This window comes from Arvicanthis niloticus, chromosome 3 (genome assembly GCF_011762505.2).
Source record: "Arvicanthis niloticus isolate mArvNil1 chromosome 3, mArvNil1.pat.X, whole genome shotgun sequence".
In the NCBI taxonomy this organism is placed as follows: domain Eukaryota; kingdom Metazoa; phylum Chordata; class Mammalia; order Rodentia; family Muridae; genus Arvicanthis; species Arvicanthis niloticus.
In genome coordinates, this window is record NC_047660.1 from 84,215,070 (window position 1) to 84,235,069 (window position 20,000).

The 20,000-nt window shown below is 38.0% G+C and overlaps 1 protein-coding gene across 3 annotated transcripts in view; it reads right to left on the reverse strand.

Annotated features, from left to right (window-relative positions):
* Positions 1-20,000, reverse strand: part of Ankrd28 (ankyrin repeat domain 28) — a 134,189-nt gene that overhangs the window by 60,296 nt on the left and 53,893 nt on the right. For all 3 annotated transcript variants that reach the window (XM_034497951.2, XM_034497950.2, XM_076931406.1), the window contains exon 3: positions 1,070-1,148. In XM_034497951.2, coding sequence (XP_034353842.1) covers positions 1,070-1,148 — 79 coding nt within the window. The remainder of the gene's footprint in view (positions 1-1,069; positions 1,149-20,000) is intronic.

The window sequence follows — 20,000 nt, forward strand, 5'->3', positions numbered from 1 at the left end:
TTTCTTCAAAAGCATTTTAAAGACCTTCAAAAAATTGAAATACAAGCTACTTTCTTTTTGGTGCATGTGTTCTGATATGGGCGCCTGTGGTATGAATGTGCATGTGGAAGCCAGATGCCAATGTGGGGCTGTCTTCCTTAGTCATTTCCACCTATTTTTTGAGACAATGTCTCTCAGTGAACCTAGAATCCACTGCTTTTGCTAAGCAAACTGGCTGGCTAGCAAACTCCAGCTATCCCCGTTCCTGCCTCCCTAGCACTAGGATTACAGGCCTCACTGCTGTACCGGACTCTTCTGAGGGTGCTAGGGATCTAAACTTACCAACTGAATCATATCCTCAGCTCTTAAAAAAAAAAAAAAAAAAAAAAAGCCATTTAAAGAAAGAAGTTCTGTTGGCACCACCTTAAACTTCTGTACACAGTAAAACTTATTTTTACCATTTAGTTGCTGGGCCTTATACCCTTTTTCTTTGGAAAAGTCACCTTTGGAGAGATGCAACTGTCTCCTCCTAACTCTGTATTAAATGAGATCCATCAAAATTAAAATGCAGAAGGCCTTTTTTTTTGTTTGTTTTTCTTTTTGGTTTTTTTTCGAGACAGGGTTTCTCTGTGTAGCCCTGGCTGTCCTGGAACTCACTCTGTAGACCAGGCTGTCCTGGAACTCAGAAATCCGCCTGCCTCTGCCTCCCAAGTGCTGGGATTAAAGGCGTGCACCACCACTGCCTGGCTCAGAAGGCCTTTTATAACATTTGTCTCTTTCCTATTATTCCTCCTTATCCATGTTTTTCATTTTTCCATAGTAGCAATTATTATTTTTTAAACAAATTATCAAATGGTTTGTATTTATCAAATTAGAAAAGTCTGTAAGGACAGTAATCTTTGATCTACTTCTTGAAGTACTTTATGTATCCAAAACAGGTTATATGATCAAACTTTGTAGAGTAAATAACTGAACTGGTTTACTTATGAAATCAGTATTAAGACACAGGTTATGCATTCTGCAGGCATTCCAGCTTGACAAACACTCACTACAACAAGACACCATAAACTCATCCCAGGAGTTGCCATACCTGATAAAATGAGCAGCTCAATGATTTCTGCATCCCCAAGGTAGGCAGCAGCATGCAAAGGAGTTCTCTTCTCATTGTCCTGTGAAAGAGAAAATAGCATTTTAAAAATAAAAAATAATGTTGTGTGAATGAAATTCAACACTATTAACGACCAAATTATCATCATTTCCAAACCATTACTCTGCAAGTCTCACCAACAAAATCTTGAGTGTTTCATAGCTAAGACAAGTAAAAGCCTTTACAAATATTCCTGGCTATAAACCATGGCTTGAACCAAACTGCTCAGTCCTGAGCCAAACTGCTAGTCCTATTTTTAAAATAACTGAAATGAAACACATTCCAAAAAGTTTCGAGAGGTGATATGTCATAAATTTTTCACCATAAATGAAAAAGTAACTTTGAAGAAATTTTGTTTCACATGTAAAATTCTTAAAGATATTATGCACAATTATACTCAGCTGATGTGTATAAGGCACATGAGATGGTAAATCTCACAATTTGATTCTTGAATCTCATCCTCAAAACAATGTTAGATAGACAGGTAAATACCCCTCCAAATATTTGTAAAAATCTGAAATCTCACACACTCTGATCCCAAGAATTTTAGATAAGAAATATTCAGCCTGTATAAAGTCCATCAATAAATAAATAAAAATGGAAATATAGACAAGGAAACAGTTTGATATTTTATTGATTCATATACTACAACTGGGCATACACACATACTTGTGCACATGTGTGCACGCGAACACACACACACCACATACAAGCACAAGTGCACCCACGCACAAGTGTACACATGCATGCGTGCACACACACAGTTTTTCAAGACAGGGTCTCATTGTATAGACTAGAGATCTCCATCTGTGTCTGCTTCCCAAGTGCTGGGATTAAAGGAATGCACTGCTATGCCCAGCTTGAGCAAATATTTTTTTATATGCTACTTTCCCCCCCAATATACTTCCACATTTTTAAAACAGTTTAGAATTGTTAGCTTAACACACTAAATACAAACTTCAAATAATTGAGAATTTACCAATAAAAATTTTCCATAGAAGTATTCATAGGGATCGTAGAAAAAAAATGTCTTTGTGAGTTTAAAATTATCCTTTAACATAATACTAAGGTTAGTCTTAATGTTTATTAAGTTTGTACTTTCATATCCAGAATACACATGTCTGTTTTAAAGAAGAAAAACACATCCTATTCCAAATCTTCCTCCAGAAAGGGGAGCTCCATTAAATGTACAGCTTTGTCATTTTCTTTCTCTTAATCAAGTGTACTCCAATTAATGAAGCCAGGCACAAAGTAATGTCACATTAAGAGATTTTTAATTAATATACAAATTTACAATTGACTATTACTGACATGGCTGTATTAAAAAATTTATTTATTTAGGGATAATTATTTTGAAATTTACATGCGTGAGGCTTTTGTAATACAATAAGGTTTTTTGTTTGTTTGTTTTAACTCCGTTCTTCCTGCTGTCTATAGAAAGCAAGTTGTAGCTTGTCATTGACTCGCATGGTGAGAGGTTATATTCCTAGATTACCTCAAGTTATGCTACTTATACTTAGTGTGGACCAATAGTAGAAGAGTGAAGTCAAACCACAGGCCTTTTCAAAAGGCCATCCCTTTAAAAGGTAACTGTCAAGTTGGATGACTCTGCATGCACAGCAGCAGCATTTGGGGAGGCTGAGGGCAAAGAGATCAAAGTTCAATTCTACTCTGGGCTACAAAGTGGAGTTCTGGATCAGGTTAAACTATACAGCAAGAGCTTATCTAAAGAACAAAATGAAATGAAAACAAAACAAAAACTAGATTATATCTGGAGTATCTTCCCACTTCCCATAGGCTGAATGGCAGATTTGAAACTGAGCCAGCTTTGAACATGTAGATGTAGGCCACTATCACAGCAGACTGTGAATATGATGATATGATTGTGAATGATCTCAAGAACCGAGCCACCATCTTGGAAAACCAACTTGTAGACTATCAGGGAAAAAAAAAGCGTATATAAAGTAGTATATTACTCCAGTCTTCATGGTTTTGTTTTTTTTTGTTTTTTTGTTTTTTTTTAGGGGGAGGGATGTTGTATGTGTGGATACATGGCTGTGTATGTGTGCATGTAGAGGCCAGATGTCAACCTCAGGATTTCATCAGGAACTGTCTGCTTTGTTCAGACAGGATCAGTTCTGGGACCCAAGGCTTACAGATCTGGGTAGGCTGATTGTCCAAGGATCCCCAGGAAACTTTCTGCCTTCCTCGTGCTGGTAATCATACACTACCACATCCAGCTTTTATGTGGGGGTCAGATATCAAACTTTGTTCCTCATGCTTGTCCAATAAGCACTTTACCCACTGAGCTATCTCCTCAGCTCAAGATTGCAAAAGATAATACATTTACTTGATTTTGTGATGATTTTCTAGTTGGGACTCTCTAAATTACTCAAAGAAAAGAACAGCTCAGACTGGGGATAAGAACGGGGAGGCTTAGCAATACTATATAAAAATACTGTATAGGAAATTTAGTGCTATTAATGTTAAATAAGTTAGTGAGCTAAGAATTTTTCCTCTCTATGACCAGAGTTAAAATCTACTGCATCACACTTTTTATTTTAATTTTCACTCCAGGAAATGGAATACATTGAGAGAAATCATGAATCAAACAGTTGTTCAAAAGCTTACACAGAATATCGAGCAAACACTGAAAGATAAGGATTTACTGAAAGCTGAAGACTAATTTATAAGTATGTTTTAAAAGAACTCGTTGCCTAGGCTTTTTGGTGCTACCCATTAAACAAACAAATGTTGCTAATGTTAAAATGTGATCAGACCTAGTCCAATAGAAAACCATCTCTACCGCAATGAATCAACACAACAGAAAGCACAATGCCACAGAAGTGAGTCATCTGTGTCTGAGATGCCTGCAGTTCTGTGACTCAATGCTGGAAATACTATGAAGCTGGCTTATGACTCATGCAACAAAACAGTCCTCTATGCAAATCAAAATAAAAGGGAATTATTGAATAATGAAAGAAAAATACAGATCTTATTTCACTCTACTACAGTTCAACACTGAAAATTAGGCAATAAAATAACTAAAATTCCTTTTAGTAAAATATGGCTTTAAAACTTAACTTTTTAAAAATGAATTCCAACCTGTTTATTCAATCACTGTAGGAAGCAAATGCTGAAAACAATTATATGTCCCCAAATGGTTACTTAAATAATAGAACACAAGAAGCTCTTAATCAACCTTTATTTAACTCACATAATTAACCAATATTCTTGGATTCCTGGATATTATAAATAACTAGTTTTTACACAAGGTACTTTGACTCATAGTCTTCCACTAATAAAATCCACACACTCTTGATCATACAATGGGGTCTATGTTTGCCAAGGGTAAAATGTGTTAGTAATTTGTGTATTTGTAGCTTATTTAAATAGCAAAATCAGGAATGAAGAACCAAGTATTTCCATAATCATCAGGCTAAATGTTATTTTGAAAATTCAATAAAGTGCTGGAAAATTGGAAAAGGGTGAGAAACGGAAACACTAAAGCTGCCTGCTTTTATAAAGAGGCAGACTTTTACTCTAAGCTAGTTCTGTCCTACGTACCACAAACTGACCTAGTCTTATGTAATCCATGTAGGCCAAAAACTCAAGATTATCCTACCTCTGCTTTCATGACGAGGAGATTACAGACACGCGCCACCAGGCCTGGCTTAACATGGTCAGTTAAGGGCTTAATTTCTCATACCACTTAAAGAAACTCAAAATGGAAGGTATAGACAATGTATTGCGGGTATAGTTCAAGAAAAATATTCCTATTACTGAGTTATGCATTATTAATGAAATACCTTGAGCTTAATTTTTTTTAAAAAGGCCTAGTGAATATATTGGTATACTGAAATGCTTAGTTATCATCAGATTTTCAACATATCAGAAGAGAAGATTACCAGCTGGACATCTACAATGAAATACTGTACTTAGAATTTAAATTAAGAAGCAGGGACCATAACAAAGTAAAACCACTTGCCAACAAGCCTGATGACCTGAGTTCAATCCCTGAAACCCAGAAGGTAGGAGGAGAGAACAGACTCTAACAAGTTGTTCCCTGACCTACACATATGAGTTATGGCATGCACATTGTACACACACACACACACATACGGGAGGGAGGGAGGGAGGGAGGGAGGGAGGGAGGAAGGGAGGGAGGGAGGGAGAAAGGGAGGGAGGGAGAAAGGGAGGGAGGGGGTGTTCTTACCATGTACTTGTTTTAAAAAATAAAAATGCCAGCAGAGTGACTGACTAGAGCTGTCTGCTGTTCACTGTTGTCAGGTCCACCCCTTCCCATTCTTTCAAGAGAAACAGACTAGACTATAATATACTATATATTTGACTGCAGTGGTGACATTGCTGTGAAACACAAAGTCCCCAATAATACCACAGAAAAGAGTAAAGCATGCTGTCTCCTCTATGAGATGTTTCCTCAATCATGACTGTCTGACAGCTAAGATGGAGTTCTTAAGAAATGAAGAACAAGACATCAATAGTCTCTATTGCCCTGTGGGTGACTACACAGATGACTCTTGTGGCCCTCATAGGCTCTTTATAATTTAGAAAGTTGCTTGAAGTTTATGTAACTTTATTACCAGAGTAAGGCCCATAATATATATTCACAACCATGGTCTAATCCATTATAGCTTGAAGCCATTGTGAAACTGAATCTGCTGCCAGAGTACACCCTCCCTTGAGAGCTAGTAGCTATGTGGATCTCCATTCTTGAGAGAAAATTGTCATTCCAGCATGTCTGTATATGATACATAGATCTATGTCCAGCAGAAAAGCTGAAATCCTTGCTCCCAAACTCAGTGACCATGCCTAGAAAATACATAGTTTACACAGTGAAAGCCAAGAGAAGCAAGCCTGGCCTTTTCAGGTGGAGGAAAAGCTGTAGTACTACCATATTGATTTATGGGTTCAGCCTAGATCACTGACATCAGTACAGATGTTTTGTACAAGGACCACAGTTAAAGAAAACTGCAGAAGTCACACAGAGTTAACCCAGAATCAAAGTTTACACACCATATTCAATGGAAAGGCTAGTAGAAAAACTCACAGAAAAATCTCTCTCTACACAAGGGGGAACAAACATAAAACAAGATAGATTATAGTATTAGATGCAGATATCAATTTAGGGACAATAGAAACATGTAAAAGTAAAAATGCCATCTGTCAAGGAACACAATCATCTCCAACTATCTAACCTCAAATAAAAGTACATTTACAAACTGCCTAGAGAGGAATTCTGAATAAATGATCTTACTGAAGCATGACATGAGTCAAGAAAAAAATAAAAAAAAAACCTGACAGATAATTTAATGAAATCAGAAAAGCAATCTATGACCTGAATAAAAAATTCAATCGAGATCATAAAACAAAACAAAGCAACAAAACCCCCAACAGAAACCTTAGAATTGAAAACTTCAATGAATGAAAAATTTAAAATTTAAGAGTCTTAAGAATAGATATGTCAATCAGAATTTCTGAATGTAGACAGGTCTTTTAAATTAGTTCAGTTGGGGATTTGGGGTAGAAAAAAGAAAAGGGAGATTGTGTGTGTGTGTGTGTGTGTGTGTGTGTGTGTTGGCACAGGAGAATAAATAACATTGCATTATAGAAGTTCCAGAAGAAACAAAAGTGAAATTGTTGGTTCATGTGTGTCCTAGCACTAAGGATACAGAGATGCAGGAGCATCAGGAAAAGCCATCCTTACTACACAACAATATCTACACAAGTCTCAAATAAACAATCCAAAACAAAATATAGAGGGAAACACAAAGAAATTGTTTCATCAAATAACATTTAAGACCTTCCTAATAAAGCCAAAAAAGACAGAAACGATGTCTCATAAATGTGTACACACGGCAGACCCCAAACAGCAGCTCTGCCCCCAATCACACAGAACCCACAGGAAGCGGGGCTCCCAGGAACTCTAACTCGGGCAGTATCTTAGGTAAGCAGACAGCAACACCCGCCCCAAACAGGGAGTAACTGGCTCCTTTCCATCTAGGCAAGAGCACTGAGCAGATCTTGGGTGGCAGCTCTGCCCCCAATCTCTAAAAACCCAAAGGAAGAGGGGCTCCCAGAGCTCTAACCTGGGCAATAAATATACTGTCTGCACCTGAGCACTGAGCAGATTTTGGGCCCCAGCTCTTACCCCAGTAGTTACACCCACCCCACACAGTTCTGATACAACCAAGGTAACAGGAAAGACAGGCTCCAGTTAGAGACAGGGCAGGTAGCACTAAGGAGATCCAGATGGCAAAAGGCAAGCGCAACAACATAAAGCATCAGCAACCCAGGGTACTTGGCATCATTAGGACCTAGTTCTCCCACACAAGAGAGTCCTGAATTCCCCGTATTACTAGGAAAGCAAGATTCAGATTTAAAATCACTTCTAATGATGATGATAGAGGACTTTAAGAAGGACATAAATAACACTCTCAAAGAATTTGAGGAGAACACAGGTAAACAGGTAGGAGCTCTTAAAGTGGAAACACAAAAATCCCTTAAAGAATTACAAGAGAACACAACCAAACAGGTGAAGGAATTGAACAAAACCATCCAGGACATATAAATGGAAGTAGAAACAATCAAGAAATCACAAAGGGAGACTACGCTGGAGATAGAAAACCTAGAAAAGAAATCAGGAGTCATAGACACAAGCATCACCAACAGAATATAAGAGATAGAAGAGAGAATGTCAGGTGCAGAAGATACCATAGAAAATATTGACACAACTATCAAAGAAAATGCAAAATGCAAAAAGTTCTTAACACAAAATATCCAGGAAATCCAGGACACAATGAGGAGACCAAACCTAAGAATAATAGGTATAGATGAGAGTGAAGATTCCCAACTTAAAGGGCCAATAAATATCTTCAACAAAATTATAGAAGAAAACTTCCCTAAAGAACAAGATGCCCATAAACATACAGGATTTGAGAGAATGGTTTTCAGCTGACATTCATTCTAAAGCCAAGAAAAAAGCCAGGTTCAGAACTAGGTCTTTTATTTAGAAGAGATGACAGAGGTTCTGCTTAGTCAACAAAATGGACTGGGTATTAGGTCTATCTTGCATCTTACTGACATAAATTGGTATAGTTATGCTCTAACTGTATTTTGAGAGAAAAGTTTTATTTTAACAGGAAGGGTGATATGTAGGAGGAGCTAAGGTGGGATGAGTAAGGAGAAAAAGAGGAGTAAGGAGAGGAGGAGGAGCTAGGTGATGAGAGAGAGAGAGGGGGGACATGGAGGTGGATGTTCATGTGTCTCTGCCAGTAAAAGATAGTTGATACATCTAGGTTGGGTATTAGGTTACACTTCTCATTGATATTGAGCATTACCAAACTTATAAAACCTTTGGTTAACATTAAAAAAAATTGTATAAAAGCAAAAAGGAGAAGGGGGCATGGGATAGGAGTTTTCTAGGGAGGGAAAATGGGGAAAGGAGATGGCATCTGAAATGTAAATAAAATATCCAATAAAAAATAAACTTAAAAAAGAGAAAGATAAATCAAAACTTAAGGCCAATAAATAGTAGAGTTCGATTTGAAAAAAAAAATGTGTACACACACACAAACACTTAACACATATTGATCCTCTCAAAGACAATCCTAGCTACTCTTTTTTTTGTTGTTGTTTTTCGAGACAGGGTTTCTCTGTGTAGCCCTAGCTGTCCTGGAACTCACTCTGTAGACCAGGCTGGCCTCTTGAACTCAGAAATCCGCCTGCCTCTGCCTCCCAAGTGCTGGGATTAAAGGCGTGCGCAGCCACCACCACCCCGCCTAGCTACTTTATTTTTTTTTTTATGCAAAATTTAATCTTAAGTGTGGTACAAAGCTTTTAAATGTAAGAACAAAATTTTAGAAGTCCTCATGAATATGGAATATTATCTCTGACTCAAGTTAGAGAAGATTTCTTGGGTTAGGAAGACTGCTCATGTGATAAACTGCTTACTGTGCAAATGTGGAGATATGAGTTCAGTCCCCAGAACTTACACGAACACAGTAAGATGCCTGTAATCACAGTGAAGGTGAGATGGAAGGAAGAAACAGGCAGAACCCTAGCTCTAGACTAGGTAGCCTGGCTTAGAGGAAAAGATTCAGGTCAATGAGTGATGCTGTCTCAAACAGAATGTGGGAAGTTCCTGAGGAATGAGTGACAACCTCCATGCGCAGGAAAGCACTTGCACTAACATACATACTCATCCACACAATGAAAAAAGGAGTTTTGGCATGTGCTTATCATCTGAGTGTTGAGGGATGCAGGCAAACAGGATCCTGGGGAATTGCTTAGCCTGTCACTAAGAGATCCTGTCTGAAAGAAAAGGTACAAAGGTCTCAAGGGCTCACTCTTAAGGCGCCCTGATTTTCCTATGCCAGACAAGCAATTTCCATGTGTATAGTGCTCCCCTCACAACACACATTATTAAAAGCTTGGGGCACAGAGCCAAGTACTTGTAATCTCAGCATTCAGAAGCAAAGACAGAGATTCCTGGAACTCAGTAGCCAAGCACACTAGCCTAACTGATGAGCTCTAGAACAATGCAATCCTGTTTCAAACAAGTAAATGGTTTTGTGGTGCAACACCTCAGACTATTTTCTGGCTTTCATATGCATTAGGGGTGTGTGTGTGTGTGTGTGTGTGTGTGTGTGTGTGTGTGTGTGTGTGTGTGTGTTGGGGATGGGCTGACTTCTTTAACAAGACAGCAAATAAACAAAAACCTACACTGTTAAAATTAATACCTCATGTTCAATGATTCCACAAAGAATTAAGACAACCTGGAGTACAAGAATAGAATTTATAATATGTATCTCAAAGGGGCCTCATTCAGAATATGAAAAGCTGCTGCAAATCAAAGAGAAAACTCGAAAGATGGCAAGAGATTGAAAAGGCTGGCTCTGTGTGTGCAGGTCAAAAGAAACCCATTCAAAGCAGCACAACATTGTCATAATAATTATATATATATATTATTATATAAATTGGCATACCCCTTTAACCTTAGTTCTCCAGAGGCAGGAGCAAGGGGGTCTTTTTGAGTTTAAAACCAGTCTGGTCTACATAGTGCATTCCAGAACATCCAGGGCTATACAGAAAGACTCTGTCTCAAAAAACCAAAACAAACAAAGAAGAAACAGTAACAATATTAATACTTTACAGTAGCCTAGTAAGTTTGCAGAAGCTTCATTTCTGAAAAAAAAAATATAACCTTAATTAAAAATACTTTATAGCTTAAGGATGTCAATGATCACTTGTGCTACTAAAAATACTGTAGACTGGCTTGCTTAATTTAGAGTTGTTATATTATTTTAATGTGTGAAAAGCACTGTATTTGCAAAGTTCAATAAAATAGGGCATGCTTGTACAATTAATTGATTTACTTAACTTCATTATGTAATATTAATTTTCAAAAATGTTAGTAGGACTCTTCCATGTATAATGCATCAGTCAATGAAAAGCCAGTTTTCCTGTGAATTTTGATTTTGAGACTTGGTCTCTGTCTGTAGTCCAGGCTGTTTTCAAACTTGTGTATAATTCTCCTGGCCCTACCCTCTTGAGTGCTGTAGTTACAGGTGGAAGTCAAGACACTGGACTTAGGCTCTATGTTCTAACTCCTGAGTGCTAGGATTATAGGCATGTGCCACAAAGCTTGGCAAAAGTCCATGTTCTTTACACTTGAGGATTTAGGATCATAAAAGAAATATCTGTTACAGAACTCTTGCAATAAGAGCTATTATAGTTGAGTACTACCTTTCATTTCCTGGAACTGAAAGTGATTCCCCAAAAGATATAAATAGGACTAGGAACAGATCTCAAATAGGGCTGGGAACATACCTTGGTAAAATGCTTACCTTTTAAGTATGAATAAGTCTGACCCAGCATGGGAATAATCCCAGTGTTGTGGAAGTGGAGATAGAAGGATCCCTGTAAATTATTGGCCAGCCAATCTAGCTTAATTAGTGATTCCCTGGCTAATGAAAGAACTGGTCTCAAAGGAAGGTGACATTCCTAAGGGTGCTTCCCAAAGCTGCTTTGTCCTCCACAAACACATGCATACACCCAATTTTTAAAAAAGAAATAAATGCTAAGGAAGCATATATTAGCTTGTTGAGGTGGCCCTTTCTTTTGCATTAATTTCTGAATTAAAAAGTTTGGTAACATTTTCTTTTTAAAACAGCTTTATTGAAATGGTATGTACAAACATACTGAATATACAATTCAGTGCTGTGTAGTACTCTGTTATACATGTATCTTCACAATCAATCTTCAAATGCCTTATCATGCCACAAAGAAGTAGTTCTCTCTTAAACCTGTGAGTCACAATGTTTCACAGGGGTCATCTATCAGATATTTGCATTATAATTTATATCAATAGCAAAATTACAGTTATAAAGTATAAATAAAGTAGTTTTAAGGTTGGGGTCACCACATTATATGAGGAACTGTAAATAAAGGGTCGCAGCATTAGGAAGGTTGAGAACCACTGTCTTAAACCATCTTCCCCACTTCCATTTTCCCTAGTCCTACCAAAATAAATAAATAAATACTCTGTCTCTAAGGGCTTGCCTGCTTTGCTTACATATCTTCAGGGCTTGTTTCTAACATAGCATTATTAGTATTTCATTTTATTGATGAATAATATTCCACTGTAGGGATATACCACACGTTTTATTCACTCATTAGTTGATAGAAATTTGAATTGCTTACATTGTTTTGTCTACTACCAGGAATACGAAGACTGCCATGAACATTCATTTCTAAATAGAAAATCTTTATATGGACTTGTTTTTTTTTTTTTCCCCGTTATGGGCACATCCTTTAGAATGAAACAATTGGGTAATATAGCAACACTATATTTAGACTTGGGGAACCACCATTCTGTTTTCTATATGACATTTTAGCAGAGTGAATAAGGCCTCTCATAGCTAGAAATTCTTGAAATCATTTGTTACTGCCTGTCATTGTGAATTATCTCCACCACATTGTGATACATGCCTTTAATCCCAGCACTTGGAGGAAAGCAGATCTCTATGAGTTCAAGTGTTCCTAGTCTACCATATCGATTTCTAGGTAAACCTGGGTGACATGATGAGACCTTGCCTGAAATAGAAAAAGCAAAAAGGAAACCAGACCAATCAACCAAATAAGCAAGCAAGCAAGCAAACATCCACAACTCCATCCGCATTTGTAACAAGTAGCATCTCAATTATGGTTTTGATCAGCATTTCCCTGATGGCTAATCATGTTCAGCGTGTCTTCCTGTGCTTATTAACCATGTACGCTTTCTTTGGAGGTGTGCCTATTCATCCTTTGCCTTTTAAAAAAAAATTGGGTTGTCTTTTTATTAAGGATAGGAATACACAAACATAGCTTGTCCTATGTCTGTGACCAATGTGTCACATTTAGGTTTTCCATTACCAACAGGAAACAAGCAATCACTCCTGCTGTGGACTTGTTTGGATGACTACCAATTCAAATTCAGTCCTAACCCCTCACTTGGGAGGTAGTATTACATGACACAGTAAAGGGCTCCCTTCCTTCAGACAGCCCTAAATTCAGACACTAGTTTCAAGTTCCACATCATCTTTTCTGTGCTTCTGACTATAAATCAGGGTTCTGTGACCTCCTCATGTCTTCCTGTGTACAGACCATTCCTTACAGGAACTCCTGTATGCACAGCTTTATAAGCCTCTCAGAAGTAGTTCTTTTGGTTTTGTGTATGTTTATTATGTTAGGTAAAATTCATTAAATTAATCTTCAGTCTTTATTCTCTAGAAGCTAGAAGGTAAATATAAAAGACCATTAATAATGCTGTAGTCTTTCAGACAATCAACTCCTATCCTGAAGCTATTTAGGGGCCCTTACATACTTAGTTATCTGACTAAAACACAAAAGATACTATAACAGTTAAAGTTTCAAGGGTTTTAAGTGCTATGTGCTAAGAAATGGGAAGAAAGTCAAATACTTTATATTTGATTAATATCAGATATATCAGATTCTACTAAAAAAAAAACCAAGGTGATTCAAAGATGTACACCAATTAATATCAGTAATATCAGATTCTACTAAAAAAAAAAAAGGTGATCCGAAGATGTACACCAGCAAGAATTCTGATACAGTACTCATGAGGATGAGAATTAATAATATATATTATAAAGTGCTATGTACATACATACACAGTGCTATAGACCACATGTATATTCTATAGAAACACAAGCTTATATACACCATGTATACCAGAAACATGTTTAAAATAGTTTGTTTCTAACACATAAAAATAAACCTATTGTAGAAAAAAACTCAGACCAAGCAGTGGTGGTACATGCCTTTAATCCCAGCACTTGAGAGGAATAGACAGACAGATTTCTGAGGTCTCTGATTTTGAGGCCAACCTGGTTTATACAGTGAGTTCTAGAATAGCCAGGGCTACACAGAGAAACCCTGCCGGGGGGGGGGGGAAGGGGAGTCTCAGACTCAAGTAATAAATATTACATTGTATATATGATCTATTAGGTTAAAAATATGAAATACTGTAATGATCAGAGATTAAAAAATAAAGAACAAGACTTTTAAAGTAAGATTTAGTTATAGGTACATGTATATATCTTTGTACATGTATAGGTACCCAACCTGGAGCTGGAGTTAGTGTGAGCCACCTGATATAGGTGCTAGAAAACAAGCTTGGGTCTTCTACAAAAGTAATACATACCTTTAACTACTGAGCCATTTTGACAGTCCCGAAAGTGAAATGCAGATCATTATGTAGATACAAAGAATAATTTTGAGATGCTGATATTCAGAACAATAAAAGAGGAGAAAAAAATGGACAACAATAATCATTTTTACAAACTATTAACTAAGGTCCATTTATACTAAGTGGAAGGGGGATGTATCAGTATTGACAAAATGTACAGGCTTTGAAATGGGATATCCACGTTAAGAACACTAGCTAAAGCAGACCTACATAACTCCAGATACTTAGAAGGCTGAGGCAGGAATACTCAAAGTTCAAGGCTTGTCTAGGAAACTTGGTGAGAACATGTTTTAAAGTTTGTTTTTCAAGACAGGGTTTCTCTGTGTGGCCCTGGCTGTCCTGAACTCCCTCTGCAGACCATGCTGGCCTGGAACTCTCAGAGATCTGCCTCCTGAATACTGAAAGTAAAGATGTGTGTCACCATCACCCCCACATGTTTCAAAGTTTTAAGCCCAGAAAGATGGCTAGTGGTTAAGCGCATTTGCCTCTCTTCCAAAGGAACAAGGTTTGGGTCTCAGTATCATCACAGTGTTCGTAACTGTAACGCCAGCTCCAGAGGATCTAACACCCTTTGCCTCTGCCTGACAAGCATATGCACAGTTCACAGACATACATGCAGGCAAAACATTCATATGTGTTAAACAGTATATTTTTCTAAATTGAGAAGGTAAATAAGAGGACTAGGGATATAACTATTGCCTCTCATGTAAGATTCTATGTTCAATCATTAGCACTAAAACCTACTTCCAAAACACAAACATGCCTACTGGCATGTTTAATTTCTTTGGGAAAGAGTATCCTTTGAGTTCAAAACAGTTCTCAGAAAAATCAAAATACTATATTCACTCTTTATATACCTAAATACCAACTTGATTCTATATGGATACTAAGACTAAAAGAATTACTGAAGACTCATATACAGCAATCCTGGAGAGGCAAAAAAGCAACCAGTTTCTACATAAACAAAACTACAACCCTTCCCTGAATTAATCTATGGTAAATACTTACTCTATTACATTCTCCTCCCCCCCCCCCACCCCCTGACAGGGTTTCTCTGTGTAGCCCTGGCTGTCCTGGAACTCACGCTGTAGATCAGGCTGGCCTTGAACTCTATTACACTTTGTACTTGATTTTTTTTAAACCATATATGACATATTCTAAAACAGTTCATTTACTTTTTGTTGTTGTTTATTTTTTGAACAGGGTTTTTCTGTGTAACAGTTCTGGCTGTCCTAGAACTTACTCTGCAGACCAAGCTGGTCTCAAACTCACAGGCATGTGTGCACCACAACTGCCCAGCTCCTTGACTGTTTTTTACTGGTACAGGAAAACAGCTTTGAAATAACTTTGGTGTGATATCATGTAATTCTTGGTTCTCCACAAAACCAACCGAGCAGGGAGATGGTTCATTGTGCAGGAGTGGTTGCTCTACAAAGAGAAGGACCTAAGTTCAAACTGACACCTATCAAAATCCAGGGGTCTGCTTGTGCTTATAGCTTTGGCAGATGAGTGCCAAGACAAGAACAACAAAAACAAACAAACAAAAACAGAAAAAGGTATCATGTTATTTTTTAAATGTATAACTCAAATGAATTCTACAATTATAAGACATACAAATGTATTTCAAGGCTTCTAGTAATTTTATAGAAGCTGTGTACTTACTCAATAATTAATCTACAACCATTCATTTGATAGTAGAGAATCTCAAATTATGTAGTGAGAAGAAAATATTTTCTTTGTGAACGCATCATTTGAGTGGGATAAGGCAAGTTCCCCTTTTCAGTCCTGACTCAAAGTAAAAGGATTTGGATTTACAAAGTTTTGAATGTATTAGCTACTTAGGCTGGCTTACATGTATCAGCAATCTGGCAGCAGGATCTGAAATACAGGCCCCATGTATTTGGTCCTTTAAGTGTTCGTACAGAATGGCAGTGCTCAGCATTTATTATGTCTCCACTCCCTCAGCCCTGCTCCAGGTTTTCATAAGTTCCTGAGTAACTTTTATGATCCTGTGCTTGATGATCTTATAATCTTAAGTTTCCTCTCTGTAGTATAAAAATCAAAACTCAGCTTGTCAGAGAAGCTCCAATAGTAAGAACACAGTAAACGGCTCTTCTAGAAACTGAGGTTCCTGACACGAGCACCAAGGGCCAAATGATTTCTCAAATTCATATGGAATAACAACAACAACAAAAAAAACCCATCTCAACAATAAAAGAACTTCTGGAGGAATCACCATCCCTGACCTAAAGCTGTACTACAGAGCAATAGTGATAAAAACTGCATGGATTGGTACAGAGACAGGCAGGAAGATCAATGGAATAGGATTGAAGACCCAGAAATGAACCCATACACCTATGGTCACTTGATCTTTGACAAAGGAGCTAAAACTGTCCAGTGGAAAAAGGACAGCATTTTCAGCAAATGGTGTTGGTTCAACTGGAGGACAACATGTAGAAGGATGCAAATCAATCCATTCTTATCTCCTAGTACAAAGCTCAAGTCCAAGTGGATAAAGGACCTCCACATAAAATACACTGAAACAAATAGAAGAGAAGGTGAGGAAGTCCCTCGAAAATTTGGGCACAGGGGAAAAGTTCCTGAACAGAACACCAATGGCTTATGCCTTAAGATCAAGAATTGACAAATGGGACCTCATAAAATTGCAAAGCTTCTGTTAAGGCAAAGGACACTGTCAATAGGACAAAACAGCAACGAACAGACTGGGAAAAGATCTTTACCAATCCTACATCTGAGAGAGGGCTAATATCCAATATATACAAAGAACTCAAGAAATTCGACTCCAGACAACCAAATAACCCTATTAAAAATGGGGTACAGAGTTAAACAAAGAATTCTCAACTGAGGAAACTCATATGGTTGAGAAGCACCTAAAGAAATGTTCAGCATCCTTAGTCATCAGGGAAATGCAAATCAAAACAACCCTGAGATTCCACTTCACACCAGTCTGAATGGCTAAGATCAAAAACTCAAGTGATAGTAGATGCTGGTGAGGATGTGGAGAAAGAAGAACACTCCTCCATTGTTGGTGGGATTGTAAGCTGGTACAACCACTATGGAAAGCAGTCTAGTGGTTCCTCAGAAAACTGAACATAGAGTATTACCTGAGGACCCAGCTATACCACTTCTGGGCATATACCCAGAAAAGATGTTTCAACATACAACAGGGACACATGCTCCACTATGTTCATAGCAGCCTTATTTATAATAGCCAGAATCTGGAAATAACCCAGATGTCCTTCAACAGAGGAATGGATACAGAAAATATGGTACATTTACACAATGGAGTACCACTCAGCTATTAAAAACAATGAGTGCATGAAATTCTTAGGCAAACAGATGGAACTGGAAAATATCCTGAGTGAGGTAACCCAATCACAAAAGAACACATATGGTATGCACTCACTGATAAGTGGATATTAGCCCAAAAGCTCACAATACCTAAGATACAACACATAGACCACATGAAGCTCAAGAAGAAGGAAGACCAAAGTGTAGGTACTTTGGTCCTTCTTAGGAGTATCAAAATACTCAACCAGAGCTCCCAGTTTCTAAACCTCCAGCCTGGGAACACAAAAGGAGGGACTCATGGCTCCACCTGTATAGGTAGTTGTGAATGGCCTTGTCAGGCATCAGTGGAAGAGGAGAGCCTTGGTCCCTGAAAGTTTGGATTCCCTCGTGTTGGGGAATTCGAGAGCAGGGAGGCAGGAATGGGTGGATGGTGGGAGCACACCCTCATAGAAGTAGGAGGAGGGGGGATGGGATAAGGGGTTTGGGGGGGGATGGGAGAGGGGAGAACATTGAAAGGTAAATAAATAAAATATCCAATAAAAAACAGATAATGGGTCTGGCAATTGTAGCCGAGCAGTCAAGACTTTTTGTCAACAATTTAATACAAGGATTTCGCATAATCCTCAAGGACAAGGTATTGTGGAAGAGGCCCATGGAAATTTAAAAAGACTGGTGAGACATACTGTTGCTGAGACAAAGAATGATGCCAACCTGTGAGCTTGCTGAGTGCCCTGACAAGGGTGACTGGGGAGCTGTATTGGACATACGTTCCTGACCCACTTTTGCTTGACTATATCCCAGATGGAACAAGCTGCCTTGCCTCAAGTTTTTAGATCTTGTGGGATAGAAAATCAAAAAGAGAAATTATAATGTCTCTTGTATTGTTCTTAAAGGTGACCAGCTATCAGGACTCAATCATGTACTGGTCTAGAAATTAATCCAATATTGGAAATAACAGTCTACTTTTGGAAGACTGAATCCGGACGTTGTCAGAGACATATTTGGAAGTTAGCTATAGCTCACTATGATGTTACGATAGCAAGAGATAAAGTTCAGAATCTGAATTTCAAACAAGGGTTAGTGCATGTTTTAAGGCTCTTTTAATTGTCTAGCTAAAACTGGTTTTATCTCTTCTACAGTATTTGTTGTAAGTGGCATTGACTATATAATTTCCAATTGTGTTACTGTGTTGAAACCTGGCATGTCTGTTACAGGGGGTCTATCAACCAGCTTTTGTCTTACTGCCCTGAGTATTAGAAAACCTTGATTCGCTGAAAAAAGCTTGAAAGTGCTGGAAGAAGTAAGTCAGGCTTTAAGAAGAAGCAAGAGGGTAGTGGGCTTGATTATTGCTGGTATAACAGCTTTAATTTCATTAACTGCTAGCACCACTGCTTCTGCAATAGCACTGACAAAAGGAGTTAAGACAACTATTTCTGTTAACCATCTAGCAAAAAAAAATGTCACTAATGTATTGAGTATACAAAAGGATTTACATAGATATCTGAAGCAACGGATGATGCTCTATAACCTATTCAAATTATCTGAAGGAGGTTCAGGGTTCAAGAGTTAGGAGCCATCCCAAGGGTCATGACAAGTATCATTTGAGTAGTGTTACTTTCGAAATTCACAATGATTGTGGTTATAATTAGAAAAAAGGTTTAAAGACACCTGTAGGATAGTTGGCGGAATCCTAAGAACTCTCTGGATACGTTAATTTTGCATCGTGAGATTATGAATTTAAAGGATGCTGCTCTGTTGAACTCACAAATAATCATTGAACTGATCATGGGGTTCCCAATGGAGGAGTCAGAGAGAAGACTTAAGGAGCTGAAAGGTTCTGCGGCCCCATGGGGAGAGCAATACCAACCAACCAGAGCTTCCAGGGTCTAAACCATCAGCCTGGGAGCATATAGGGAGGGACCCATGGCTCCATGTATATGTAGAGGAGGATGGCCTTGTTGGGAATAGGTGAAAGAAGAAGTCCTTGGTCCCGTGAAAGCTGGATGCCCCAGTGTGAGGGAATTCAAGGGTGGGGAGGTGAGAGTGGGTGGGGGCACATCCTCATAGAAGCAGGAGGAGCGGGGATAGGATAGGGGGTTCCTGTATATGTGTGTGTGTGGGGGGGAATGGGGAAAGGGGATAACATCTGAAATGTAAATAAAATATCCAATAAAAAAAGAAAATATAAGATTTTTCAAATATTCATATAAAATCTTTTTTTGCTTAGCTAGTAGTGATTTTATCTTCAGTGCTATGTCAGAGGAAAGACAGCTTGTTAAACAGGTTGAGTACAAAGGAAAAATATAAGTATTTCAAACTAAAAAACCATTCACATTAAGAACAAAAAGTACAGAGTATAGAAAAACCTGCATCACTAGGTCTGTCAGATGATCCTGGGTCAGAGGCTGAAGATCAGATGCTCCAACCTTTTGTAGTATAGGGAGCGTCCAGGTGTTCAGTGGTCTCTATAAATTGGCTAAGTTTTAGAAGCTATGCTTTGTGCTTCCCATAATTTCAGTTAACTCAGTCATTCTGGATTTCTGACGGGGTTGAAGACTTATAGTCTCATATATAGAAAAGATTTAAGAGGATGGTTTTCAGCTAACATTCATTCTAAAGCCAAGAAAAAAAAGCCAGGTTCAGAACTAAGTCTTTTAGTTAGGAGGGATGACAGAGGTTCTGGTTAGTCAACAAAATGATGGATTGAGTATTAGGTCTATCTTGTACCTTATTGACACAAATTGGTATAGTTATGCTCTAATTGTACTTTGAGAGAAAAGTTTTATTTTA